Genomic DNA, 11,817 nt, shown 5'->3' with positions numbered 1-11,817 from the left:
TCCGTCTACTTACTCAGTGATTTCTAGGCGAGAACAACATTTTTGTGACTCTATCGTCTCCGGAAATTGTACGAACTGACCCAAGAAGTAAGGACCGTATGTGTGGCTCTGTCTACCCACCTGTACTTAGAGACACGACATAGAGATAGACAGGTAGATGGGTGCACCTCCGGGTGGCTGGGAACCCCGCCCCCGTGGGGTTTCCACGGGCTGTGATGCACGGAACCGAAGGGGTTTCGGGATAGGAAAAAGAGAAGTTTGCTTTTTAATCGACTACACCGTTGTTCAAAGAATGCAGCAAAAGACGTGCTCTTTCTGCAAACCTGCGAGGGAAATGGTACGGAAAGAACCCGGGGGAGAGGCTTCAGGACAATATCTCCGTAGCGAAAAACAAGATCTTTCCTTCCCCCCTCTCCTTTGTGAGGAGCCTGAAAACCTCCCGTCACGCCGTCCTCCCCAGCGAGCAGCCGGCAGCGAGGGCTGCGTGGGGGCCCTGCGTGTTGGCCGTTCTCTCTGACGGCTCTTTTGTGACGGCCCTGAACAGAGCACGAGGCGCACACAGACGCTGTGTAGTATCTTTCCAGTTCAGGAAAAGAAAAAGAAAAACAAAACAAAACAAAACACCTGACCCAACCCTGCCTGCAATATTATTTTTAGTCCTTCCCTCCGCAACTGGCATAACTTGGTATAAATTATGTCTTCACAAACGTCAAATCCCCCTCCTACCTTCTATTCTTTAGAGAAAAAAAAAAAATTTTTCCCACTGTCGTGTTCTCAAAAATTGTCAACCCTTCTTCCAAACTTTGCTTTCCGCTGGGAAAGTCATCAGGGAATTTCTCTTCCTTGCTCTACGGGATGGCAGCAGGCTGGGGCAAGGCCACGTCGTCGCCGGGCCGGGAGGAGGCGGGAGCCGGGGCGGGGGCGGCCCGGGCGGCCGGCATCATGTGTAGGTATAGTCTATGTCGGGGATGCCACCGTCCCGGTAGCCCCGCGTCGTGCCGTAGCCGATGGTGTGCGTGCCCTTGCAGAGGCTGCTGCCGTTGGAGGGGAAGATGGTGTGGACCACGTACTCCTCTTTGGCGCGGTAAGGGTTGATGGGCAGCATCTGCAGCCCGGGGCCTCGGATCTCCAGGATCGAGTTATCCTTCTTGGTCCCCGATTCCATATAGTCATCCTTTTTGCGGCTGCCCCGATTGTAGGCCCGATCCCGGGTCAGCAGCTCCCCGGCCCGGTGCACGTACCAGCAGATGGCCCCCAGGACCAGGAAGAGGAAGACGAGGGCCACGGCCCCACCGATGATGCCCGCCAGGGGCAGGCCCGCCATGGGGTCTGCGTTCTGCTCCTGGTTAAACGTGGTGGTGGGGCCATAGCTGTCCGCCGTCTCCGCCTTGGCGCACACGGGCGTCTCGTCAGCCACGTAGGTGTTGCCGGTCTCCATGGTGACCATGCAGATGATATAGGTGGACTTGGGCTCCAGAGCCGTGAGCAGGTACTCCGTCTTGTCCCCCTGCACCAGCGTCTCTGTGATGGAGCCCACGGCTGGGCTGTGGCCCAGGCGCAGCCAGCTCAGGCGGAAGGAGGAGGCGGGCAGCGTGGCCTTCCACGTGATACGGATGGAGTCCGCCGTCAGGGGCTTCACGTGGATGACCAGGGTCTTGGCGCCGTCGCCCGTGGCCATGGGGTAGTCGAGGCTGGAGTCGGGGAGGCGCAGCCCGGGCCTCTTGGCCTTGAGGGTGAAGAGTGAGCCCTGGGGTGTGGTGGCGGAGGCGTGGTTGCCGGCCGTGGTCTTGGCTGCGGCGTGCACCGCGCCGCCCTGCGCCCCCGTCTCGAAGCACTCGTCCATCTCGCTGGTGATGTCCTTGATGGCCATGCCCCGGACCTTCTCGGGGCCCTGGCACATGAGGCCGCGCACGTTGACCACGGCCGCCCGCGCCTTCACCCAGTCCCGCAGCCACATGAGGTTACAGCCGCAGAACCAGGGGTTGTTGCGGAGGAGCAGCTGGGCCAGGCTCTCCAGGTCGTCGAACAGGCCACGGGGCAGCGTGGTCAGGTTGTTGTTGGACAGGTCCAGGCGCTCCAGCTCGCGCATCTTGGCCAGCGTGTTGTAGGGGATGTGGCTGATGGCGTTGTCCTGTAGGTAGAGCTTCTGCAGGTGGGCGCTGGGCAGGTTGAGCGGGGGCGCGGCCAGGGAGTTGCGCACGAGCGAGAGCTCGGTGAGGTTCTGCAGGCGGCTGAAGGTGTCGTCGGCGATGCGCTGGTTGGCCAGCAGGTTGCCGTCGAGCACCAGGCGCCGGAGGCTGTTGAGGCCCTTGAAGGCGTGCAGCGGGATGGTGGAGATGCGGTTGTCGTCCAGCCGCAGCTCCTCGAGCGTGCGCGGCAGCCCCGAAGGGATGCTGCTCAGGTGGTTCCGGCTCAGGAAGAGCAGCTTGAGCTGCTTGCTGTCGGCGAAGGCGTCCTCTTCGATGCTGACGGTGGACACGGAGTTGTCGTCCAGGTGCAGCTTCTCGAGCAGCGGGATGCGGGCCAGCGAGTCCCTGGCGATGGCGCGCACGTTGTTGTCCTGGAGGTGGAGCTCCCGCAGGGAGCGGGGCAGGTTGACGGGGAACTCGTCCAGGGCGTTCTCGTACAAGTAGATGACCTGCACGTTGACCTTGGTCTTGAGGTCCTGGGGGATGCCGGCATTGCTGATCTGGTTGTTCTGCAGGTAGAGGGTGGTGGCGTCGTCGGGGATGTCGGTGGGGATGGAGGTGAGTCCCCGGTCGTTGCAGTAGATGAAGCCGTTGTCACAGCGGCACACCGAAGGGCAGGTGGTGCTGTCGATGACCTCCGTCAGGAAGGCGATGAGCCCGTAGCAGAGGAAAAGCCAGTCCCGCAGGTCCATGGCTGCCGTGGTCATCACGACGGTGGCTGTGACGGTGGCGGCAGGGGCAGCGGCGGCGGGGGCGGCGGGATGTGCCGCCACCATGGTGGACGGCTGGGGGAAGCCGGGCCCCGCCTGATCTGGAGCCGCGACACCTGCAAGGAGCATAAGACACGCGTGGTGAGAGCAAGTCGCGGTGCCCACCCGCCGGCCGCCGAGGGGTCGCTGCAGGGCAGAGGTGAGGCCTCGAGGCGCGCGCCCCGCAGCCCTTTGTGTCCCGAGGTGACATTACAGGTGAGCCCTCGGGCTGAGGTCAGGCTCTAACGACATCTGGCTCATGTTAAATCTCATCGGGAGCAAAGATGTCTGTGAATCAGGTGGCCGCGGTCTCGGGCCTCCCGGACGGTGACTTCGAGCCGCGGGTGAGGTTAATTTAGTGAGAGCCACGCCGCAGTTTCTGATTCTTCTTTCAAGACTTCACACTAAGCCAGTCTTTATGGCTAATGCTAAAAGTGGCTGGTCAATGCTGATGGGATGGATTTAAGGCATGTTTTATGGATTCAGAGCCGCTATTTCTCACTGGAACGGAAACTCGCATCCCTATCTGGCTCGTACCCAGGGTCTGAAGGAGAAGCTCGTTGCTGTGAGGCCTGTGAGCTGAAAAGGGGGGAGGGGGGGTTGTCAGTAGAACCTACAAAAAAAGAAGCTGCCAGCATTAGCCACTGGTGAGCGGTGGAGAGCAAGGAACTTCATAGTCTGGTATTAAAACAACACGTCTTGTTTGTCACTCATGCATTTTATAGACAGGATATGAGGTGTCAACGGAATCACTTTCTTGTGTATTTACAGAAAACTCTTTTTATCAGAGGTGTCCTCCCTAGCTCTGCATTCCATGTTGTGCGGGAAAATTATTCCACATCTTGCCCCCTTCCCAAATCATGCAACTTTCAGATATATACATACATACACACATATATATATATATATATCCATCCATCCATACATATATATATATATATATATATATCCATAAATTTGTTTTCTTGCATTTAAAGAAATGACACAAATAAAAAAAAAAGGAGGGGTCCATGCTGAAGCAGCTGGCTGCGAGGTGTGATTTAGGTTTTCACAAATGGAAAAATTGCAGCATAGATTTTTCTCATGTTGTTTGACTGTTCATAGTAAAAAAAAAATCAATTAAAGAGAAATTATCCTTCAACCCCAGTTGGGAAGGTGTCTTCATGTAGCCGGCCAAGGTCTGCCGTGTGCCTTTAGGTTCACGAAGGCCTTTCGACGGCGGGACCCGATCCCCGCCTCTCGGAGTGTGAGCTGCAGCCCCAGCCTGAAGCCGGCCCAGCCTGGCATCCAGAGTGGATCAGGACTCTGCTCGCCGAATGAGTCAGCGGGGAGCCTCACTCTCGGGCCCCAGGGACTGAACAGCTCCATTTCTCAGCCAGGCCAAGCCTCTCCCTTTGTCCGTCCCTCTCCATTCCCGGGACTGCTCCAATCCATCTAGCAAGCTCCTCTTCACCCCTTCAGGACCGTGCTCCTATGTCCCCTCCCCTGCTAAGTCTTCCTAGCAGACAGAGCCTCCCTCTGCTCCATCCATGTGTCCACCCACCCACTTGTCCATCCAGCCATCCAACAGATCTTTAGGGAGCCCCCCCACGTGTCAGCCGGCGTTCCAGCCACTTGGGATGCCATTCTGGCGGGACAGCAGAGTAAAGACCTCTCCTAGAGCTTTAGGAATATTTAAGTCACTTAACCCTCCCACCTGAGGTCAATGCCCCTTCTTAGTCCCACTGAACAGAAGAGAAAAGTCAAGTTCACAGAAGTTAGCGCACTCAAGACCACTTGAGAAGCAGTAATGGGGAGCCCGGGCCAGAACCCGGGCCACTGGGCTTATGGTGCTTCGTGTCGTGCCCATCTCTGGGGGCTACGGGTTGTACTGCTGGGTGGCTAGTGCTTTAATGTCCCGTGCTCATGGGCAAGGACCAGGGGCTGTGTAGGCCTGGTGTGGCTTGGCATCGGTGATCACCCGAGGTGCTGAGCTAGGTGGGAATGCCTCACCCCTACCCACTCATGCCCCCCATTTGCATTTATAGGGGCCTTTTGACAGGGCACCTCGGCAGCTCCGAGGTCCTCTGCAGCAAGCTCAGGCTTTGCCCATGGCTAACGCACAAGCCTGCTCAGGCCCTGTTAGCAGCATGAAGTTTTGTCCATCAGGTGGACCTGAGGCAGGTCAAGGGCCGGCGGAGGGCAGCTGGCTAGAAGCAAGTGAGGGCAAAGGGGAAGGGTGCATGGGGTCTGTACGTGGAGCCAGAAGGGACAGGACCCCTTGGAAAACTGGGACGAAGGGGGACTGATGAGACCCTGTCCAACACTCTGGGCTCCTGAAGTCAGCGTAAGCCCCCTTCTATGAGCACCCGCTTGCCTGCTTATTCCTGTCTGTTCCTTGAAGCGCGTTGCCCAGCCCCGTCCAGAGCCCACTCACAGCCCCGCCCCTCCGGACTTGGAGTCGGTCTTTGCTTCCTGCGCTTGAGCTTGCTCTCGGGGGATTTGTCGATCATCTTTGTTTCGCTGACGCGGCTGCCCTGGCCCACTCCCCTCCTCTTACCCCCCTCTGGAGCCCTGCACCGTGCTGGCCAGCCCCCCTTCCCTCGGTGTCAGCGAGAGGCATCCTGGAAAGTCCACCCGGAGCGTGGGCATCCCTCTCTGCCTGGCCCTTGTCCGACCACATTCCCTCACCTCCTGTTAGATCCAGGACGGAGGAAGGCACTGGCCCAAACCGTACAGAGCACAGGCTTGAAACCGAGCTGCTGCATAGACATTGGACGTGCTGGCCTTCAGAGGACAGGGATAAACCCAGGCACGAGGGGGACTAACCAGCCAGGTCTCACCCAACCCCCTTCACAAACACGTGTTTGAACCTGTACCAGCCTATCACATACACATGAAGGTCATGGAGCCTGGGTATCCTGTCTCGAGATGCCTAGGAGCGAAGAGGCAGGGCTCGGGCAGGTGCTGGGGACAGGAAGGCTCCCGCCTACTCAAAGCCCACCTTGCCTTGGTCTCAGAGGTCACATCTGAGTCCCTCTGTCCCCCCAGCATCTGGCTAGAGGAGACACACTTTCCCTGGTCTGTCATCTGCGGGTGGCTCCCGGGCCTGGCCGCTTTGGGGCAGTGCCCTGAGCAAGGGGTGGACTTGTTAAGGCCAAAGCCAAGGCCAGCCACCACATTCTCTGGCACAGACATCAGTTTCCGGTCCCCGCTCAGCTCATGGCCACAGCCCTCAGCTTCCAGAGGCCCTGGCATCATAATAGAGTCTAAATTGCACCTTTCAGAGATGCCTGATGGATAACCAAGAAGCATTTGGGAGGCAGGAACCCAAGGCCTTTCCCTTCCCCTGTCTGCGGGGCTCATCCATCTTGGCTCCAGCTTCCCCCACCGCCCCTTCCCCAAGGCTGCAAAGCAGGGCGGGGCCTGGGGGTCTGAGGGTGGGGACGAAGAGGCGCCTTGCTGGAGGAGCCTAATTGCCCGGGTGCCAGGTGGCCTTTTTATTCCTTTGTTGTGTGTCTGATGGTTTATGGGGCCATCAAATTAAACCCGGTAAACTGCCCGTCTTTTACGGGGTCACTTGTACCGATTCCGCAGACTTCGGCACGACGTGAGTTATGACTTGCCACCTCTGTGACCGACAGCAGGATCCTTCTCTGGGAAGGGATCAGGGAGGTGGCTCAGACTGGAGGGATACAGAACCTCCGTAGCCAAGGGGGGACCTGGAACGTCCTTCTTGGCGTTCTCCATCAGCCACTAGCTCCTACCATCTTCCACCGCAGAGGAACCTGGGCTCGAGCCCTGCCTCTGCCACTAGGTGACCTTAGGCAAGCCACTCACCCTCTCTGAGCTTCAATTTCCTCGTCTATAAATGCGATCATAATAGTCCCCCTTCCAGGGGTTCTCAGTTACTGCTGAGGGTTCAATGAGAAAATACGTGCACAGTTACCCTCGTGAATGCGACCCGTACATACCCAATGCGTGAGGCATAAAAGCTGCTGCAATTCTCTGACTGCCCCCAGGCACACCTGTCTAGGTTCTGTGTTACCTGCTTGTCTCTTTCCTCTGTTTCCAGGGACCCCTTCTTCACCCCACTGCCCTTGCCGTGCCTCCAGGGTAGACTGGGAGCCTGGAGCCCAGCTGCCTTGTGACAGACCCATGTCAGTCACCTGGGAGGGACCCCAGGGAGCTGCTATGACCCACTCAGGGCAGCTGTCCGTCTGTCTCTGCCCAGCTGCANCAGGGAGCTCCCCTTCTCCCTTTCCGGTCCTTCTCTTCAGCAATGAGAGTTCATTGTGTTTTCCCTAAACCTTGTCAGGCCCTCACGTCCTTATTGGAAAGCAGGGCCGGAGGCTGGAGCAAGATGTGCCATGCAGACTAGGGGTGGAAGCAGCTTCTCAGCCCAGCAGGGGAGAGACAGGGGACCCTGGCCCCAAAAGGAGCCATGATCCACCCCTACCAGGCAGGGAGCTTCACCAAGGCTAGATCACCTCCATACCTGTNCACCCCCCCCCCACCTCCTTCCCCGCCGGCCAGTATTACCTCTCTAGCTCAACTACAGACGGAAGGAGGAGGGCCATGGGGCAGGGGGCTGGCCTCTGCTTCCTGGAGCTCAGTGAGGCCTGGGAAGAGTTCCCCCATCTCCACGATACCCCCACCCCCACCCCTGTAAGGCACATAGCCCAGGGGGCTCGCCTGAGCTCAGTCTAGCTGCCCCACCTATTGAGGGTGGCCTCAGGTCTCAGGCCTTCCTCTGTACGATGGGAGGCTAAGTTATCCACTTCCCTGGATCTTGTGAGGGTAGCTACGGTTGTCGACAAGCCTGAGCAGAGGGCCTGANGCAGTGAGAGAGGGAGACAGAGAATCCGAAGCAGGCTCCATGCTCTGAGCTGTCAGCACAGAGCCCGATGCGGGGCTCGAACTCATGGACCATGAGACCATGTCCTGAGCTGTAGTCGGATGCTCAACCAACTGAGCCACCCAGGCGCCCCAACCCTTTGCTGTTCTTAATAGCAGGCAGCGCCTCCCTGCAGGTCTAGATGTAAACTGCAGGCTGGGGGGGTGGGGATCCCTGAGACCGCTGGGTGAGCAGGCCTTTTCCAAGCCCTTGTTGAGGCTCAGGCCAGTCTGAGCCCACTGGAGGTACCTCCTTCCAGCAGGGGGCTGGCCACCGTGACCCTCAAGGCCTTCCCAGCCCAGCCCTGCACGANGAAGGGGAGGGAGGGTGGGGGGGTAGGGGATTCTTTAAAAACCTAAAGTTAATTATTTTTCTAATTTCATGCTGCATGCATTATGCATCAGCGGTTACCACTGGCGGTAATTGCAGACAGGTATGCAAATCCACTAAAAATGTACCTCGAGTTCACCTCCCCGCGTGGGCCGTCTGGGCGGTGCCGGGCAGCGGGATGTCCTGAACTTCAGAGAATGCAAATCCCTTTCAAAAACAAGACTTTAAAATTGTGTCTTAGGAGGTTAATTATATTGATAACAGTGTTCGATATTAAACTATTCAGGGCCGGGAGGGAGTGGGGGATGAAAGGAGACACGTGTAATTTTGTTTCTCTCGCTCTCCCCGCATTATTTAATAAGATATTCCTGCACCTGATATTTCTGTCTGTCTGTGTGCATTTTTAGTCAAGCTGCCAGGATGGAGGCTTAATTCCTTTGGGGAAGGAAAAAAGGGATGGAAGGGGAGTTTCAGAAGGTTGAAGAGGGGCTCGAGAGCCTTTTTTCTGGGCGGTCAGGAGGAAGGAAGAGAGAGGGCAGCAGTGGGAGCGCTGGTGCCAGCCCCCGAGAATAGGCAGGGACCCCCTGGGGTTTGTAGGGTCAGCGCTGCTGGGCTTCTAAGTAGCCAGTGGGATCCTGGCTGCCAGGGCCAGAAAGGAAGAGGCTGCGTATGGCGATGCTTATTGGTACTAAAGCAAAGGCTGGGGGCTGGCTGGGGGTGGAGAGCTGTGTGGCATCCCCCACACGCCAGTCCTGGCTGGGCGGACCCTGCTGTTTATTGATCATGAATTGATTATCCAGCCCTTCCCGTTAGAACGGGAACACCTATAACCCAGGGTAGCTCCGCCCTGTTCACCAGCCCAGTACAGAGCCTGGCATGGGAATGCTCCTACACATCTGCTGAACGAACCAATGTATGAAGAAGCCAAAAGGGAGGCCCCACAATCTGAAACCTAGAAACAGGCAGTGGGAGAGAAGAGGCAGAGGCTGGCCCCTCTCCAGCCCCACCCCAGGAGGTGATTATGACTCAGGTGCCCTCAGCACGACAGCCCAGAGAGGAGGCGGGACTGACTGGTCTGAATCGTGCCGTCGGTGGTGGAGGAGCCAGACACAAACCCAGGCCCTGGACTCGCTGTCCTTACCTGCCCTCTCAATTGCCCAGCGGGGACCACCCCAGCCCCAGAGAGAGAAACCTGAGGAAGACCCCTGACCCCAACTGCGGATCTGCCCTCCAGGCAGCAGAGGCCGGCCTCACCTTCTTAAGTTGGCCTCTCTCCTCGCACCCCACAGAGATGCACAGGGTGGTCCCTGCCCTCAGGACCCTGGAATCGGGGAGGTACAGGACTTTGGAAATGACCCGCCTTTCGCCAAAGAGGAAAAACTGAGGCCCAGAGAGCGCAAGGGATTGGTCCAGGGCTGAAAGATAACCCCCCGCGGCCGCGGCCACTCCTCCCCCTGCCCTCCTCCTCCAGCCTTGGCTCTGAACTCTCAAACGCCTTACCAGACTGGCACAGGGAGGCTGATGATGCCCAGGGTCGAACACAGGGGCTCACGGGGGCGGCTCCCCCTACTGGCAGGTCTGCGGACCCTTCTAGCCCTAAGGGCCTGTTAGTGGCAGTAGCTGGCAAGGTGGAGCGCCTGCTGCATGCTGGGTCCTTCGTGACCTCCCCTCCTCTCCCCTCCCAGCTGGCCCCTGCCTTGCAGAGCCTGAGCCCCCAGAGCACAAAAGGGGAGCACATTCCAGGAGCGGGAGGGATGTGCCTGGGGTCACACTGCTCACAACAGGAGGGATGGGGCGCCAACCCGTGTCCACCCGGCCCCACAGCCCAGCTTGTCTCTCTTTGCCTTTCTGCCCTGGGATGCAAGGAAGTCCCACAGCTCACTAGAAGCAGGGCCCGGCGCTGAGCAGAGTCTCCATCAATATTTGGGGCACAGGCTTGGGGCCCCAGGAACTGCCCCCAACCCCTCCTAGGGGCTGGCAGGTGAATAGGGACAAATGGCCGGGCAGTGGGGGACACGCGGTAGGGGTGGGGGAGGGGAGGCCAGGTGGGCAAGGGCGAGCTCGGGCTCCCAGCGATCGTGATGCCTGTCGGCCCGCTGCCGGGCTGGCGCGCCTTTATAATAAATAACAGCAAATAGCCGATCCGCAGGGCATCTTTCACGCCGGTGGCTAATAACACGGCTATTAATGCCCCCGCAGACGGCGTGCGCGTCGCGCGGCGCTGACGAATGTCCCGGGCCCTGGCGCAGTCATAAATCAGCCCCTCTCCTGGGGAAGCGTGCAGAGAAGTGTCATTTTCCATCTTGGTAATGAATTGGGGCTTCCCTGCCCTGCCCTGGGCGCCGCTGCTAGAAGTTGCCTGGGATTTGTGTTTGGGGAGGCACAAGCCCTCCCTCCTGGCCTCTGGGGAGCCCTGGAGAGTGGGCCCCGCCCTCCAAGGTAGGACCCAGCTCCCCACCTGACAAGCTTGGATGTTCAGGGGGAGTGAAGGGGAGGAGCCCTCCGACCTGCTGTGTGATCTTGGGCCACGCCCTGCCTATCCCTGGGCCCCCAGCAAGCCACTCTCACCCACAGAGGGGCTGGGCAGGAAGCCAGAGAGAAGCGATGCCCAAGGGCCAGTGGGTGCAGAGTCCTGGGTGGTGGCTTTGGGTCAGCCCCATCCTCGGTCCCTCTGTCCAGGGCAGGGGCAGACCTGGATGGAAGGACCCCCCTCCAGCTGGAGGGCAGTAGGTGCCACGGCCAGTGGCCTAGGTCACCAAAGGTCCTGCCTCCCTCCCCCCAAGGCCTCACTGCTGCCCCCTGTGGGCACAANTCCGCTGGAGCAGCAGGCCCCGCAGTTTACTCCAGGAAGGGCCATGACCTTATACCCTGGGTCCACCCCCCCTGGAGTAGAGCACAGGCCACTGGGTGGCGAAAGACCCCTCCCCAGGCAAGCGGACACTATTGGCTGCCTGAACTGTATGTGTGGGGCGGGCGCACTGGAGCTGCAGACCTGGGGGGCCCTGTGATGCCCCAGTGCAACCCAGCCGGGAAGCAGCAGGCCCCAGTTGTCACCGGCGCTCTGCCTTCTCTGGGCACAAGGAGCCGCTGGGCCTTCCTGGGCCGCCCAGAGCCCATCCGCATGTGCCTTACCTGCTCAGCTGCAGCCCGGAGCCTGCTGGGTCTGCCTGGGGTCTCTGAGCTGGATGTTTCCGGCTGCGCTGGGCCCGGACACACTCACATTCTGGCCCCACGGCCCTGGCGGTCAGGTGTGGGCCACAGACGTGGGGTGCTGCGTGGAGCTAGGGGCGCCCCGGGGAGCAGGGAGGACACTCTGTGCGCTGCTGGGCTCTTTGTGCTCAGACGTGGCTTCGGGTCTGGAGCAGTGTCCTCTGTCCCCTAGGCTTCAGGCACCGCCGGCCTCTCCCCCCGGAGGGAGGGGCGTGCATGAGGGGTCTGCAGAGGTCCCCCCCCCGCTGCAGCCCCAGCACCCCCGTGTGCAGCCTGAGGGTGTTCTGCGCCCCTGCTCCCCAGGCATGCCCTATAGCCTGGCGTCCATCCCGCGGAGGTGGCCTCTCGCTGTCTTCTTTCAACTTCTGCCTTTTTGTCTGTGGCCACCACCTCCTCTGAAAAGCTTCCGCGTGGCTTTTACCCCCTTTTCTTCACCAAGTTTTTTTTTTTTTTTTTTTTTTTT

The 11,817-nt window shown here is 59.2% G+C and overlaps 2 protein-coding genes across 2 annotated transcripts in view; one reads left to right on the top strand and one right to left on the bottom strand.

Annotated features, from left to right (window-relative positions):
- Window positions 1-11,817, top strand: part of MACROD1 (mono-ADP ribosylhydrolase 1) — a 142,734-nt gene that overhangs the window by 39,676 nt on the left and 91,241 nt on the right. The window lies entirely within an intron of this gene.
- Window positions 283-2,965, bottom strand: FLRT1 (fibronectin leucine rich transmembrane protein 1). Its single transcript, XM_077759612.1, has one exon. It carries the CDS (start codon window positions 2,963-2,965, stop codon window positions 941-943), a length of 2,025 nt encoding a protein of 674 aa, XP_077615738.1. The 3' UTR covers window positions 283-940.

Source organism: Crocuta crocuta, unplaced genomic scaffold, assembly GCF_008692635.1.
Source record: "Crocuta crocuta isolate KB4526 unplaced genomic scaffold, BGI_CrCroc_1.0 scaffold53, whole genome shotgun sequence".
NCBI lineage: Eukaryota > Metazoa > Chordata > Mammalia > Carnivora > Hyaenidae > Crocuta > Crocuta crocuta.
The sequence above is the reverse complement of the archived record's forward strand: the minus strand, read 5'-3'. Positions and strand labels throughout refer to the sequence as shown.

What these genes read in the sequence shown, in the direction of transcription:
- FLRT1 (XM_077759612.1), bottom strand. Translation starts at nt 2,965, where the DNA reads ATGGTGGCGGCACATCCCGCCGCCCCCGCCGCCGCTGCCCCTGCCGCC.